This window comes from Platichthys flesus, chromosome 14 (genome assembly GCF_949316205.1).
Source record: "Platichthys flesus chromosome 14, fPlaFle2.1, whole genome shotgun sequence".
In the NCBI taxonomy this organism is placed as follows: domain Eukaryota; kingdom Metazoa; phylum Chordata; class Actinopteri; order Pleuronectiformes; family Pleuronectidae; genus Platichthys; species Platichthys flesus.
This window is the reverse complement of record NC_084958.1, coordinates 16,553,078-16,569,659: the sequence shown is the minus strand read 5'-3', so window position 1 is coordinate 16,569,659 and position 16,582 is coordinate 16,553,078. Positions and strand designations below refer to the sequence as shown.

Here is a 16,582-nt window from a genome sequence, read left to right as displayed (position 1 = left end):
AGTCTCAGCAAGTTAAAATGAGTTGCTATAATACTATGTCTCCTAATTTTGTTATTGTCATGCATTGTCCTTCATTTCATATTTAATGTCTTCACGTGCAAAAATCACGTTATGTGTCAGAAAATGGAAATCTGCTGTGCTACAAACGCCAGACTGCCTCATCTTTGCATCTTTTTATAAACAGTCTGAGTCTTTGCTGCAAAACAGGATCATCCACACACTGCAGCCCTCCGTTAACCACACCCCTTCTCATGTTGCAGCAAAACACTCCACAGTTTCCCACAATGCACCTGGACAAGCCCAGTGACGAACGCATAGACTCATGGGAAACTGGACACCGTTTTCAGAGCTGAATCTTTTGAGACTGATCAGTGTAACGCACATATGTGTCAGTAGCTTTAATTCATTAACGTCAGTAGGCTTTATGGGCAATGCAGGGAATACAAATGTAATGATCACAGACTAAAATTACATGGGACATTAATGTTATAGTATAAATTATATTTGAGGCTGTGGTTTTTTTTCATTTTAAAGACTGGTAAAAAATAGACATATTTGAAGTTGAAGGTATTTTTAGTTTTAAATAGATACAATTATTTAAAATAAATCAATACAAGTTATACACGTTTATAATAATGTTATGCATGGCAAAAGAAGGCAAGATAAAACTTTACCATAATTTTATGATCGCTAAATCAATCCAGAACATTTACAATCCATAAAATATATTATTTCTTTAAATGTCACGTAGATATTTCAAAATGCAATCGACAACATTAAAGTGCGTGTTTTTATCTAATAAACGCGCAGAACAAAAGTCAACCTGACTTGTGTAACCCGTGCGTGTTTGGTCGGATCGTCCACGTTCTGCGCATCAGCAGATGACAACAACAAAACAGACCAAGCTACTGAGAGGGTGTTAGCGTAGCTAGCTACCCGAGATAAACAACCTGGGCTCCGGCGCGTCTCTTACGCCATCTCCGCTGGACTTTGCCAAATCAGAAGTCTGTTTTACCCCAGTGTGGTTGATCTGTGCCACTGACCATGGCTGCCAGCTGTCCGTGTCTTATTTAGTCCAGCTAACGTGAGCTAAGTGGCTTGGCGAGCTAGCGCTATGTATGCCCAGCTAAGACAGGTTAGCTAGCTAGCTCAGTTGCTAGCTTGTCGGCTAGCGAGGTGGAGACCAAGAACGGGGAGATGCGAGAGAAGCGAGGTAAGACAAGCGCAGTCGTGATGTTATCAACTCAGCTGGAGTTATCATATGTACAGCCGTATGAGTGTTAACTGGTTGGTGTTGGCTGTTGTGGTCAATCTTATCACATTTGTCAAAATCATCGAAATTAGAAATAGCGGTCCTGCGCTAGCCTGACAGCTGTGTTAGCTAATAGCCAGTTAGCACAGTCAGCGGTTTACTCCAGACGAGCTAGCTGGCTAGTTGCTTGTGGTGACTGCTTCTTTGACACTGTAACAGCGACTGACTTGAGGCCTCTTGGGTAAAGCAACTGAGTGTCCTCTGTTTTAATATGGCTCCAGGAAAACACGTCCCCCCCGGTCACACGGACCAACAGCGGGCCCAGAGACATGCTAGCTGCGATTACCGTCAATTAAGTGACATTTACCGACGCTCAGGTTGTCTGAGCCTCTGATAGCAACTTGGCTGAGAAGGTGTTTTATGTTGTCATGCTAACAGCAGTGAACAGTGAGTGGTGCTAACTGAAGTAATGTCCCAAACTTGGCTTGGCAGTTGTGAATAGCTCCTCAGATGAGCGTGAGCAAACGTGAAGTAGCTTTGTATATAAGTGTTAAGACAGTTTGACACTAGAGCAGCATATCAGGTGAATTGTAACATCACAAACTTGAGAGTAGCCAGTAACTAACAACAAGGTAACTGCCCGAGGTTAAATTATTCAGTGTCCAAGAGACTATGGGTTTAGTTGGACTGGTATGATGACATGATGGGCCTTACTGTTAAAAGAATAAACTATGTAAAGAGACAGACTGAAACAATGTCCTCTTAACGTATTATCTACCCCAGTAAACGCTGTGCATGGGTGTTTGTCAAGTGGCTCTGCTGCTTTGTGCATTCAATGAATGGCAGCGTCATTCATTTACTGATAAAGAATGTTTGATAGAAATGTATGCGCTGAGACAATCATCCATCTAATTTGTGCTTTCTTTCACAGGTTGGCCTCGAATTACTAAATGAGCAAGTTAGGCAAGTGTGTAGAAGTCTGGGAGAGTCAACATGAAGTTGTATGTGTTCCAGGTCAACAATGGCTGCACGCTGACATTTGACACTGACCTTGCGGTCCAAACGTAAGACACTGGCATTTTTAGCAACACGTTGTTAAAAGTTGTGGTCAGTACGTCCTCACTATTGTGCTCTAAAAACACTATTCCTTTTTTCTCAGTGTACTGGAGCTTAAACATGCCATCCAAGCCAAATATAAGATTGCAACCCAACATCAAGTCCTTGTTGTCAATGGAGGGGAATGTATGGCTGCAGAGAGACGAGTCTGCAGCTACAGTGCTGGCACTGTAAGTCCACACAACTTGTTGTTAGTGCTTCTTTATTTGTGTAGAACGTATACTGGGAGCATGTTCTGATTACTCATGTCTCATTGTTCATCTGTAGGAAACCAATCCCATATTCTTGTTCAACAAAGAGATGATCTTGTGTGACCGGGATCCAACGATCCCCAAAACCACCTTCTCGATTGAGAGTGAGATTCAAGTCAGGGTGGAGGAGTCTCTACTGATGCCAGCTGTTTTTCACACTGTTGCCTCACGAACACAACTTGCTCTGGTAGTTACCTACTTTTTTCTGTTTTTAAATGTGCATTGCAGCGGGACATCTCTGTCCTGAGAAATTGAATTGAAATTGAAATGATTGCAACTAACCAATTAGTTATGTAATGCTCATAATCATCACTGTCCTGACATTATGTTTGTTCCTCCCCAGGAAATGTTTGAAGTTGCCACGAAACTTTGCTCTTTCTGTGAACGTCTGGTTCATGATGAACACCTTCAACACCAAGGCTGGGCTGCTATCATGGCTAATCTGGACGACTGCACTCTGTCTTATCAGAAGTTGCTTGTGAAGTTTGACGCTTCATACTCAAATTATCAACATGAGTTGGAAGAAATTAAAGTGAAACTTACAAAGTAAGTGTTGCCAAGGAGATTCAAAATATTTTGATAGCCCTAGCTAGTAGTCTGGAATTGGAAATACAAAGTGCTGTATAATTATTATTAACTATATATTAGGGCTGGGCGATATGGCCTAAAAAAAAAATCCCCGATTTTCTCCCAAAAAATCCGATTTCCGATTTAAATCGATTTACACCACCCCCCCCCCCCCCCCCAAAATCATATGCAGAGGACAAATAATTAGTTGTTCCAAAATAATATATTTCCTTTTATTATTTTGATTTCCCCCCTTGGGGTTTAAGTGCAATCACAAACAACTAGCCAAGCTGGCATTATGGCAGGCCCTGCCCTTGTAAACAGTGTAACATGTAACATAACATAAAATGTAAAATACATAAAATATCAAATAAAATATTTCTGTAAACATGAAATATTAATAACAATAAGAGGTTGTTCTGATAAAGTGCACAGTAAGACTCATGTATGGTTGCATCATCCGACTTGACCATAAATCTGTGGTGGCAGAATAAAAGGACACCTCTACCAACTCCTTTGCAATCCGTTCTCTCGTGCTATTGTATAGTTGGGGCAAGGCAACGTCGGAGAAATATTTTCGGCTTGGTAGCACATATTTGGGGTCCAAAACTTTTTGCATATTAATGAAGCCTGGCTTTTCCACCGTATACATCGGCACCATATCCTTTGCTATATACATAGCAATCGCATCAGTAATGGCTTTCCAGCGGGGCGAATTCTTCTCATATGGGATGCAGTGGGCAAGGGTTTGTGTGAGGGTTGTCTGTATTTTACTAGCTGTGCGTGTGGTGCTTGTGGTGCCGCGGTCTCTCTCATTCCGCTGCGTGCAACATTTCTCCCATTCGCCGGGATGTTTTTGCCTGAGGTGCTGCAGTAAATTTGTCGTACTGCTGCCTTTGCTAGCAACAGACTTCAAACAGACTTTGCAGCGGGGTGTTGTCTGCTCTAAATCTGACCTTTCGAACGCGAACCAATTCCAAATGACGGATGACACCGTGCCTTTCTTAGGAACATATTCTTCCCTACTCGCTGCCATGTTCGCGTATCACTTTGGTAAATGCGCGGTCTGTGCGGGGGGAGGGGTGAGCTCATTCCGAACTACGGGAGCTGAGAGGGCGTTCGCGGATGTTGAAGAGAAAACCGATTTTCATTTAAACAAGTCGACGTGAGCTACACACTCGAGTTAATCGATAAAATCGGTTTATCGCCCAGCCCTACTATATATATATATATATATATATATATTCTATTTTTTACATCTTTTGTTATATTTTGAATAATGTAATCACAATTTTAGCTCAAATAATGTCTGAAATAACAGTAACAAGTAATGTTTCTGTTAAAATGAAAAGACCTTGTTCAACTGTAACTCCTCGTCCCTGTTCTCTCTGATTGCAGGTTAGGGACAGCGGTTTCTGTAATGGCTAGGATACCTCTGCTGGAAAGTTTGACAAGACACAGTTACAGAGAGAGCATGGAGAAGTCCAGTCCAACCCCAGGAAAGGATTCAGACGGGACAGAAGAAGAAAAGTCCTCTGAGTCTGCGCGCTACACTGCTCAGGCAAAGAGGCCCCCCAAGTTATCGGCATCCTTTTCTGCTTCACAAGCGGCCACATGTAAGCCAACCGGTGACCATGAAACAAATGAAATGACTGACAGGGGTGGGCTGAGAGCTGCGCTATTAGATGATGATGAAGATGATGATGAGGATGACGAGGATGATGATGACGACGACGACACTCCAGAGTTTGCCAACCCGTCCTCCTTTAATGTCACGCTATTAGACTGGATCAACGTGCAAGACAGACCCAATGATGTGGAATCCGTTGTGAGGAAATGCTTTGACTCAATCAATAGGGTGAGTCAGTGATGTATGAATCAATGTGGAATTCTATAGGGATGAGAGTCTTCCATTAAAACCTGTCTTTCTTTCAGCTTGACCCACGGGTCATTCAACCCTTCCTGACAGATTGTCGTGACACTATTGGTAAGTTGGATAATCAAAACATGAAAGCCATCAAGGGGCTTGAGGACAGGTTGTATGCTCTTGACCAAATGATTGCAAGCTGTAAGAAGTTGGTGAACGAACAAAAAGAACTTGCTCAGGTACGCAAACTATGAGATGAACACTATCTAATAACTTTCTTCATCTTCGGTTTTTAATGAATTGCGCTGCTGTTTTATCTCTAAAAGGGATTTTTGGCAAATCAGAAGCGTGCTGAAAACCTGAAAGATACATCTGTTCTGCCCGACTTGTGTCTGAGTCACACCAACCAGCTGATGATCATGCTGAACAACCACAGGAAGCTGCTCGACATCAAAAAGAAGTGCACTACTGCCAAACAAGAACTTGCAAACAACCTTCAAGTCAGACTCAAGTAAAGCTTAAAACCACTTCTTCCCCCAGTGTTCATTGTCTGTGCGAGTTTTATGTTTCAAAATGTTAAGTCTTATTTTCAACCTTTTAATGGTGGTAATCATAATTTTTTAACTAGATGGTGCTGCTACGTGATGCTTCATGCAGACCAGGACAGTGAGAAGCTTCAGGCTCTACTCAGACTCCTGACAGAGCTATTGGAAAGAGTGAGAGTGGTGGAGGCCCTCAGTACTGTGCCCCAGATGTACTGCTTGGCGGTGGTGGAGGTCGTGAGGAGAAAAATGTTTATGCACCACTACAGAGAGGTCAGTGCTAAATGCCGTTATTGGAAACTAATTGCGTGTCTAGACTCTTGCCTCACTGAATCCGGCTCTTTTGGGGACATTTAGCGCTGAGCGAATAATTTACAGATTTAAGTAATCGGGCAGTTCACTGCCACTATGACGAAGAGAAAATAAGACACAGTAGCTTGACGATTAAGTAACTCATACATTTTTTTTTGTTTTTTTAAGTGTTGCACAGAGTGCTCAGTTAGTTTAGTTTTTTATCTTGCACTATCTAGCAATTCTGAGAAAATAAATGCAACAGAATAGGCTAATATTATAATTCATGCCTGAGCTGGCAAGATAAGCTTGCATTTTGAGTGTCTATGTGCCATTTCACATGGCACATCACATTTAGCAGGCTCAAGAAGGACCTGTGTCCTAATGCAATGGCTCCTCCCACTGCATTAGCAAAACACTAAAACTCATTCTTTGTATTTCTGTTTCTAAATAGACCTTCAGAGTAAGACATAGTTTGAAGCCAAGAATTGACTTGAAGTTGCTCATATTTGTCTGTTGCTGAGATCATCATCATCATATTTTTAGACAATGGTTGATGCTACATGAAACCACTCCTGTTATATTTCTTCACTTTCTGTTTTCTTTAACAGTATTCATAATGTTTCTTCTTCTTCTTTTTATTAGTTTTTTATTATGAGGTTTATAAGACAATGATTTTAGAGTTTGAACAAATATTTTGTACCAGCGTAATAACATTGAAGGCCTTTCTGGAAAACGCAGAAAGAAGACATGGAAAGAGATCTAGTTATTTTTTTGCACTAATGTCTTGACTATTTATCTCTTCAGTGGGCTTATGCACTTGTGAAGGATGGCAAACGACTGTACGAGGCTGAGAAATTCAAAAGGGAATCCTTCGGGAAACTCTTTAGTAAGTGTCTTTTGAAAACTCGACTGATGATATTTGTTTTCCTCACTTTACAGAACAATGAGCTTTTGAAAAGTCTCTGAAAGATCAGCCTTGATCTATTGATGTGCGTTCTTCTTTTCAGGGAAGTCTTTCCTCAGAAATCGTTTGTTTAGAGGACTGGATTCGTGGCCTCCAACATCATTCTGTGTAAGTGGGGAACTGTTTGTACTTTGACCAAGCTGATAGTGATATAATCATGCATATCATTTCAGCTGAATTTCAAGGTTTCTCCCCTATGGGTGTTTGTTGTTATTTATAGACACGAAAGCCGAGAAGGTTTGACGATGAACTTCCAGACATTTCACTTGACGACCTGCAGTTCTTGAAATCTTGTTGTCCTGTCGAGGTGCAGCCTTTCCTTATGTAAGTCAGTGTCATTAAAGGGGTTTGAGGTATAACTGTGTCAGTTATATAATGTTACCAGAATCAACCTGGGATTTGATGGTAGATCATGAAGTTGATGCCAATCTCTAAATCAAATGAATTGCTTTGGAGATTATAACAACAACAATAGGTGTTATTAAAACTTATCAGAACAACTTGCAAGACATTCGATTGCTGCATAAAGTGACAATGCAGTTAAGGAAAAGGACGTAAATCCAGATCAATTTTGAGTTTCACTCAGAAGTTATTCAGCTCATTTTTAAACTTTCTGCCTTGCTCTACACTAACACACTGAAATCTATCACACCCAGTGTAGGAGGTTGTTATTGGTTATCATACTGGATATGTTGTTTGTTTTTCGTAAGCCCAGTATAGCTTATAAAGGCAGATTTCAGTTGATAGCAAAGTTATGAATTAAGTTATTTATCTATCAAATGTTATTGATGGTTTCATGAGCCTTTTCCTAGGTCATGGAAATTGGCCTGAAACAATTTAAAGCTGCAACTTCTGCTCGCCTACTCTTGACTGTGTTTATCATTCTGTCCTTAAAGGCATTCCCCATATCTTTTCAGGGTTCCTACAATGTGTGACTTTGAGCCCTTAAATCGCCATGTAGAGACGCTTCACCAGCTGGTTCAAGCAGCGCAGAGTGTGGATGAGATGTCCCAAACTATCACTGACCTGTTGAACGAACAACGGGTAATCAAAGCCTCAGTAACACTTTTCATTTGTAACTTTAAGAGATTGTGTGTTTTCATATTCTTATATCACTATAAAAAGTGTAAACCCTTTTTTTAAACATTATGAAACAGTCTAGGTTAATTTATATGAAACACTTATTACTGGTTACTTTCATTATCCATATTGGTTCTTATACACATTATGAAATCCAAAAAAATTGTCATACATAGTATGGTTTAGTTCTCGTCTTCGTTAAGGTACTAAGTTGTCCTCTTTTCCTCTCCGTTCATCTGTTTCATTTTCAAGGTATCCTATTGTCGTAGCACTCACAGATCAACCATGCAGACCCCACTGTCTGAAAGTATACCTGGGAGCACCACACCAGGGTCCTCCAAAACCCCCACCTCTCTTGGCCTTCAGGGTCCAGGCTGCCAACCCCTACACGTTCCTGTCCCAGCTCCTTTGGAGGACTTGTCCCCAGACAGCATTGATGCACAAACTTTTGACTTTGAAACCATCGGCCATCCGAACATGGACCCAGTCCTGCAGCAGGGCTCCCTCGACCTGGATTCTCTAGCAGAGAGCCCAGAGTCTGATTTCATGTCCGCTGTCAATGAGTTTGTGATCGAAGGGAACTTGACCTCCCCGAACCCCATCAGTGACCCCACTAGCCCTGAAATGATGGTAGAGTCTCTGTACTCTTCAGTGATCAACGCCATTGACAATAAGCGTATGCAGGACACCACAACACTAGAGAGGGAGAATTTTAGGATCACTGTCCTCAAAAAAGTTATTGAGAAGTATCAGTCTGCTGCAGAGGAGTCCCATTCCAACTTAAGAAGTGTAAAGGATGACCTCCATCACTTTAGAGGTGTAGTGTTAAAAGAACAACACGACTTTGGCTTTGTCCTGAGGAATATGACCGCAGAGGTGCACAAAGTTGTGGACAACTTCTGCCTGACCCATGAACTGAAGTTGAAGGAGCAGCATCAAAGTGAGCTGCTCTCTGTTCGGCAAGAGCTTGAGAAGCAGGTTCAGACACTAACGGAGGAAAACCAAGTAAACCAGAACATTGTGAGGGACGTACAGCGTGCGATGCTCGAGCTGGAGGGCCTTATGGAGCGCAAGGAGAAAGAACTTGCTCATCTCGAGAATGAGAAAGAGAGGTGGATGGAAACGGAGAGAGGCCACACGGATAGGATCAAAAATCTGGAGCAGATGATCAGTGATCAAGCTGAAGAGATCAAGACGCTTTCAGCCGCAAGAGACTCCCTGACCAGCCAGCTTGAGAATCTCCACATTGAGATTGAACGTGGCCAGCAGAAGATTCGACAGGAGTTGGAAGCTGTGGAGCAATCTCACTTAAAGGAGCTGGAGGTCAGAATGATGCAGGAGCACAAGGCACAGCTGGAGACTCTTACCCAGCAGAATAAGGAGGCTCTGGAACATCTGGCTTCTGAAAACAGTGCACATTTAAGTGAGGCTGCTGACCAACATGCCACTGCTTTTACAGAGAAAGAAAACCAGATCAAGGACTTGGAGACTCGTATAACTGAGCTTGCTGAACTCCGTTGCAAACTCGAGATTGAGTTGGCCCTCAAAGAGTCAGAGACTGAGGAGGTGAGACTCTTATTTGAGGAGGCCAAGACTCAGCAGGCCGAGGCTGTGAAGTCTCAGGTTGAGGCTGAGACCAATGTCCTCAGCAAAGAGCTGGCAGACATCAAAAAGCAGCTTCAGGTAAAGAACGAGGAGTATGAGGTGGGCCTGGCAGAGCTGAGGAGTCTCATGAGGAGGGAGAAGGACCACTGCATCTCTGAGCTGGTGGACAGACACGAGGAGGAAACTATCTTGTTGCGCAATGAGCTCTGCTCCCTGCAGCAGCAGTCCCAGGATGGTGAGAGGAACCATTCGGAGCAAAAACTGAAACTTAAGCAGGAATTAGAGCAGCAAGTGGCTCAAAATGAAGAGAAAGAAAAGCAGTTCATGAGCTTCCGAGAACTGGAGCAAGAGCTGAGGACTCTCGTCAACAAACTACAGACCGAAAACGATCTGCTCTCCCAAAAAGTAGAGCAGGACAGACGAGCCGCTGAGACGGAACTAGAAAAACAAGAGTCCACCAAGGATGCATCACAAGAAGCCTTAAAAGAGTTGGAGCAGCAGAAGGAGGAGATGGAAAACAGACTGTTAAAGCAAATCAAACAACTTGAGAGTGAGCTTCATGAGAGACGATCTTCAAAAAGGTAAATAACACCACATATATGAATTTAACTTTGGTTGGTTTTTCACATTAAAAACCTGAGTTAAGTTAATGGTTTGTTTAAATTGAATCTGCTTACATTAAAATTACACACGGATAGATGAGATATGTAAATAAGGTTTCTACTCTGTTAAGAATAAACTGTTAAACAGTTTGCATATTACCCTGTCAGATTAAAAGTTTGTTACGTGCCTTTCAGTGATGAAGGGTCGTCGCTGCACGCTGAGGAACTTTCAGATGCCGCAGCGCCTCTGTCGCTGGACTCTGCACTAAAAGAGCAGATGCAGCAGGAGAGGGCCTCGCTGCTGTCCCAGATAGAGCTCCTGGAAAAGAAGAAGAATGAGGAGATACAGAACCTCAAGACATCACTAATCGCAGAATCGCAGGTTTGTATTTAGAGAATGGAAAATAACGTTGGGCGGCTGTGAATGCTTAAGTTTCCTCGGAAAGGATACAGACAAAAAAAAGTGCTGCCCACAGATGGTCTTTCTTTGGTTTCTCTGGCTTTCATTTCTGTTTGTCTAAGCGACCCACTTCAATTGAGGGAGTATTTATAGGCAGGCTGTTGTATTACTTGTCAGTTTATTAGGTACACCTAGCTAGTTCTTTTGTGTTTGTATTCATGCACAGCCTAGTAAACTCAACACAGAGCTACCATTAACTGAGTGATACAATCTAATGCAGCAGTGAGCACTTACTTTCTGAAACCTTTAATTTGTAATAGTTCTTGGCACTGTCACTGTCAGTTGCACTTAATTCCAAGTTAAGCTTTTACACATCTAGAGATCAGGCTTTTACTCATTTGTCCAGAAAATCCACTCAAACTGTGCCGGCACTAATCTCACTCTGTCAGGACACCAAGGGAGCAGCAGAAAGACATGTTAACCCTAAACTTGTACTGTTTAATTAGTTTTTCCATCACTCACTGTTCCCAAAGGCAACCCCCTCTCTATTTCACCCCTCTTCATAGTTCAAGCTGATGTTTTTCACACAATTTAGTCACAGTTATCAAAATAAAAAAACCAACATGCATTATTTCAGTTTATTTTAGTCACTTGATATAATAAATAGTGAAACGATGAGGTACAGCGCAACACAGAAGCTCTAAACAGGTTTGTTAAAATCAACAAAGCATCTGAAATCCTTAGAATTAAGCAATTCAAAGACCTCCCCTCAAAAACAAGTGTACGTTGATGTACTGTTAAAGATCTTTGCCACAGAAATACGTGCCTTCGTTTTAAACTCAAGATGTTTTGTTCTTCTAGACTAACTTCAACACTGTTCTAACCCGAGAGAAGTTGAAGAAGGAGCAGATCATCCATGACCTCACAGAGAAGCTGCAGAATGTGACCCAACAGCAGGAGAGGGACAAAGGTGAGCGTCGGACACTTTGAGCTTTGAGAGGAGGGTTTTTAATCCTAATATTTTACCTAATACATAGTAACACATATTTTCTCTACTGCTTTCTACTGTATTTTAAAGAGACATCTCTGAAGTTTGAAGTTAGAGATGGGCCTCGCAGCGTTTCTTATTTATCTTCACATATTGCAGCTCTGATAGAGTCTCTCTCTGAGGACCGGGCGAGTGTCATGCAGGAGAAGAAACACTTGGAAGAAGAGCTCAATCGCCTGCGCTGCACTGCAATGGTCTCCTCTGCCTTCTTCAGCCCTCACCCATCAGCTGTGGAGGTCACGGAGGCGGGAGCATCAGGAGCACTGGGAGCATCAGTAGCAGGAGCAGCAGCCGCCAGAGCTCTGTATGTAGCTGGGTCCTGCTCCTCTGAGCCCATGGCTGAACCTGACAGACTGGCCTCTGTAGCAGCCATACGAGATGACGAAAATGTGGACTCAGCGGTGGAGGCCAGCATGGTGACATCCCAGTAAGCATCCTCTCTACAGTACATGTGGATAGTTTAATAGAATATTATAGTGATTGCACTCTCGCCTATTGGGAAGAACTCTGATTAAAGCAACACTTTTACATGCATTTTCTTAACCTGATTAACCCGGACATGTCATGCATTGACCCGTCAGTGCATTTTCCTTTGTTCACACCTTATTTTTTTCATTAAACTACAACAGGATTAAATCTTATATAAGAAAGTTCTGTGTGATGTTAAGTTTTATTTAGGTCACAGTGTTATGACAGCTCACTGAAAGGACAAACTGTGTTGATGAGAATCATGCAATCTGGATGTCTGGATGTCTGGCTTTAGAAACGTAGCTCTGAGGAACCAAGTTTTCTTTGTCTCTTAAACTAACCGACAAAACCCTGGTTCTTATAAACACTAAGCACAAGAGATGGAGTTTGTTCAGGTTATTGAAGTCTGTTTTAAACTAGTTTCACACAATGAAAAATGTATGGAATTGAATTGTTTTCCAGCTATTTTATTTTTTCCTTTTCTTGAAAAACTCTTTCATTTATTTAGTTTGCTAAACTTTTTTCCTGTGTCATTGTTTTTGTTTATCAACATTTACTGTATTTTGTATTACTAAGTTGCCCTTTAGTTTTCACCAAGTACATAATTTAGAAAAACTGCACTTCATGTTATTTTGCTTTCACAGCATCTTAATAATTTTCAACCCACAATGTTGCAGAGCTGTAGGAGGCTGCTGAAGAGAAGCTTCCATGTAACAGGGACATGAAGGTTGATTGACAGACAGAAGCCTTTGCATTATTGAAGGGACATTTCAAAAGACATTGTGTACAATAGCCAAAAGTGGATGAACAGAGAGGGAGGAAGGCTAGGATCAGACAGTGCAAGTGTTTCTATCATTAATATCACAAGATTAAGACCTATTTAGTTGTTAGGATATGGAAGTTATGTTTTATTTCCACATAATGCATAAAGTTTTGGTGCCATTTTCAGAGGATGATTCTCAGTAACCTGATGTTTTCTGTGTGTAGTGATAATATCCTGATGTCAGAGGAGAAACAGCGGATACTCCTACTCGAGAGGGTAAATAAACATCTTTATCTTTTACAGTATTAATACATAGTATTTGTGCACAACACACTGTTTTTCTGGATGTGTTAAATCACATTTTAATATATGTTGCAGACTTTACACATGAAGGAAGAAGAAAACAAGCGCCTCAGTCAAAGACTGGTAGGTTAATTATTGCCTCCATCAAGGAGGTTATGTTTCCGTCTGGGTCAGAGTAGAACCTATTAAATAATGGTCTTGATCCAGATGCAGGAATATTTGCTCTTTCTCTCACATTGCTAGACGGGTTGTTATGCAACATTTTCGCTGATTTCTTGGAGAATAATTCATGGATCTTAATGAATAAAAAAAATATCAGCCATTTTTAGGAGACTGATATTCAGAGTGTGTGCAATTCTGTGTAGATCCCAATAAAAACCTGGATCAAGAGGATTTAAATGTTTTCATATAACACTTGGAGACAAAGCTCTCAGTGCCATTCTAGTTGTCACTGCGGGCTATGGAACACCTGCTCCACTAGGTGGCAGTAGCATCAAAGACTAAAATCCTGACCCAGGAGGCTGAAGAGCTCAGCGATGAAATTTAAAGAAGAGTCATGAAATGTGAAGAGGGATATATTTTATAAAATAGTTTGAAATACAAAAATATACTATACGTGTTAAAGTTTACTTTTGTGGTTTGAAAAGTTTAAATCAGGCTGGACAAAAAAACACAACTAAGATTAGTTTGATTTTAATTCGCTCAATTAAGGTGAAAGTCCAAACACTTATTTACTAAGACTATTTCTTCGAAATCTCAAGTCACAAAGCTTTTTCTGTTGGGAGTAATTTGTTGCCAACACTGTAAAACTCTTCTCTCTAACATGCGTAATGTCCCTACTCCTTTTCTTTGCAGATGTCTCAGAGCATGTCGTCTGTGTCGTCACGGCATTCAGACAAAATCGCCATCAGAGAGTAAGTGAACAAAACACATGGCTTTAACAAGTGCTGCTTCCTGGTGTGAATACAAAAATATTTTTATTTAGTTTAATTTAAAACTTACCATCATTATGTGCAATGTTATAATACACATCATTATATAATCACCATGAACTGATCATCCCATCGTCTCTTTTTCTTTCCTTGTCTTTTTGAATGTTGCAGCTTCCAGGTCGGTGATTTGGTTCTAATCATCCTGGATGAGAGACACGACAACTATGTGCTGTTCACTGTCGGACCCACCCTCTACTTCCTCCACTCGGAGTCTCTCACTGCACTGGACCTCAAACCAGGTCAGTCCTGTCCACACCTATTGAGCCTCTGATGAGAACTGTAGTGTTGGAATTTATTTTGGGATTTACTAATAAGATAAATAGATATCAGATCAGTTGGTAATTAGATATCATATGTCAAGTATGAATAGATTTATAACAACGAATGTGTGTAATATACGCACGTGCATTCCTGTTTTTGCTCATTTGGACTTTGCCTAATAAGCTTTTGTTTCTTTGTTTTACTGAGTGTTGATTGATGTTTTGTCGTTTAGCTTCAGGGACTTCAAGACGGCCGTGGGTTCTTGGAAAAGTGATGGAAAAGGAATATTGCCAGGCAAAAAAGGTATTGACTTTATCGAAAGTTGTAAAACGTTTTTAATGTGTTTAAAGACCCAATATACCAACATAGATCAAGTGTGGTCTTGGAACTCATGTTTTAAGTAATAATTTCCAGTTTCCTCATGTGTGGATTTGATCCATGTCAGTAATGATGTAATGTTGATGAATGCACAATTTAAATCTTTTCACTAACAAAGTTCTCTCTCTTCTTTTTCTTCATCAGGCCCAGAACAGGTTCAAGGTCCCTTTAGGAACCAAGTTCTACAGAGTGAAAGCTGTTCCATGGAACAGAAAAGTATAATAGTCGAGTTATCAGCTAAAATGTATATTTATATTGCTTAATTTTTGATCAGAAACTTGACATCATAATTCATAACTTGAAAAACGAAAGACCTTAAAAATGGAGAGAATTAAGATCATCATCATACTCTTTTTGAATTTCAGTTCAAAATCCCAACTGCTACCACGTTTTTTGTTTTCTTTTATAACCCAGATTTGTTATCGTGGACCAAATGCTATTAACCTTATTAGGGCATTGCCCTATACACTGTGGCATAACGCCATCTGACATGTGTGTAAAATTGAACAAAATTTGGATGTTAAATATTAGTTCTCATTATCAGCCTTTGTCCTTTTGTGGAAAATAATGTGTCATTATCAGCATAATTAAATGAAAATATACATTTATTATAAATGTTTATGGAGGAATGATCATGGCATGCATATTGATATATTTTCTTTGATTTACTTATCCAGATAAATGTTGTAGTTGGAAATGTAGTTAATGCTGTTTGTTACTCACAAAGCAGAATGGCCCTCTGTCAATACTGAAATGTACATTATGGCCGACTGATGACAACAGTCGTCTTTGCAATCCTTGAAATGCACTTTCAAAAAAAAAAAACATGCTTCTGTTGAATTGAAAAGGGAAGTGATTGAGCTGCAGAACTAAGTAAATATATCAGCACAAACTTCTCACTATCATAGAATATTGATATGTAGAAAGGAAAACTTTGTGACTGTGTTTCATTATCGGATGACATTGTACATTACCCATCAATTCACACATGTAACAATAAATGACTGTATTGTAAAAGATAGAGTTTTGAAACAATAAAGGATGGATCCCAAGCATATTTTGTGATGGCTAATTATTCTTCCATATTATATTTGTGGCAAAGAAATATAAATAATTTTTCTTGGAATCACCTTCACAATGGTCCTTTGGGAATAAAAGTGTCCCCGGTTTAAGGACAAATACTATTTTATTAGACCAGAAGGCAATTGTACATTTTCCTGTGTTAACTAATGAAAAACTATTTAACAATGGTTTGTTATTATGAGACGAAATAGACAGTGACTTTTGGGCATTTACAGTCACTAGCTTTTTAATGATGCTTTTAAATAATTTCTGGGGGATTCAGGAGTCAATGTGGAATAGCACAGTATAGTGTATTCACTTGATTTAGCATTTTTGCTTTTGTGGAAACATTAATGTTGGCACACTACTGCAGGAAACAGACTTCAAAAAGGCTTCAAATCGGGGCCCAAGAACGATGCGGCCCTCATGGAGAAGGAAGCCCACCAACATCACTTTCCCAGTTCACAGCGGGGAGCATAGCAGCTCTGTGCCGAGCACTCTCTACCATGTGGGTCTAGGGGTGTTTTAACAATGTTTAGCTCTATTTTCTCCATTTAGCATAAGCCTGTTGTCACATTTGGATGGCTCCTTGATAAATTGATGGTGTGATTCCTACAATTTCGGGACAGGCCTGAATGACAAAATATGCAACACAACATTCGATACCGAGGTGGCTGGCAAGCACCAACCATGTGCACTGGACAGGCTCTTAGTGTAAATGTTTACAACCCCCCACTGAGCTCAGTGCTGCTGGGAGTCACTCTCAT

General features: G+C 40.6%; 1 protein-coding gene across 2 annotated transcripts; it reads left to right on the top strand.

Annotated features, from left to right (window-relative positions):
• The first annotated feature begins 882 nt into the window (after nt 1-882).
• rb1cc1 (RB1-inducible coiled-coil 1) lies at nt 883-15,808 on the top strand. 2 transcript variants are annotated; one of them, XM_062403976.1, is made up of 23 exons: nt 883-1,213; nt 2,184-2,316; nt 2,412-2,538; nt 2,636-2,806; nt 2,963-3,165; nt 4,585-5,044; nt 5,122-5,292; nt 5,380-5,564; nt 5,682-5,868; nt 6,694-6,775; nt 6,897-6,961; nt 7,074-7,177; nt 7,771-7,897; nt 8,186-10,119; nt 10,336-10,522; nt 11,402-11,510; nt 11,688-12,015; nt 13,044-13,095; nt 13,198-13,245; nt 13,978-14,036; nt 14,226-14,353; nt 14,608-14,678; nt 14,898-15,808. In XM_062403976.1, exons 2-23 carry the CDS (start codon nt 2,246-2,248, stop codon nt 14,973-14,975), a joined length of 4,947 nt encoding a protein of 1,648 aa, XP_062259960.1. In that variant the 5' UTR covers nt 883-1,213; nt 2,184-2,245; the 3' UTR covers nt 14,976-15,808. The 2 variants fall into 2 exon arrangements, with proteins under 2 accessions (XP_062259960.1, XP_062259958.1); XM_062403974.1 differs by having other exon boundaries at nt 7,750-7,897.
• The last annotated feature ends 774 nt before the right edge of the window (nt 15,809-16,582 follow it).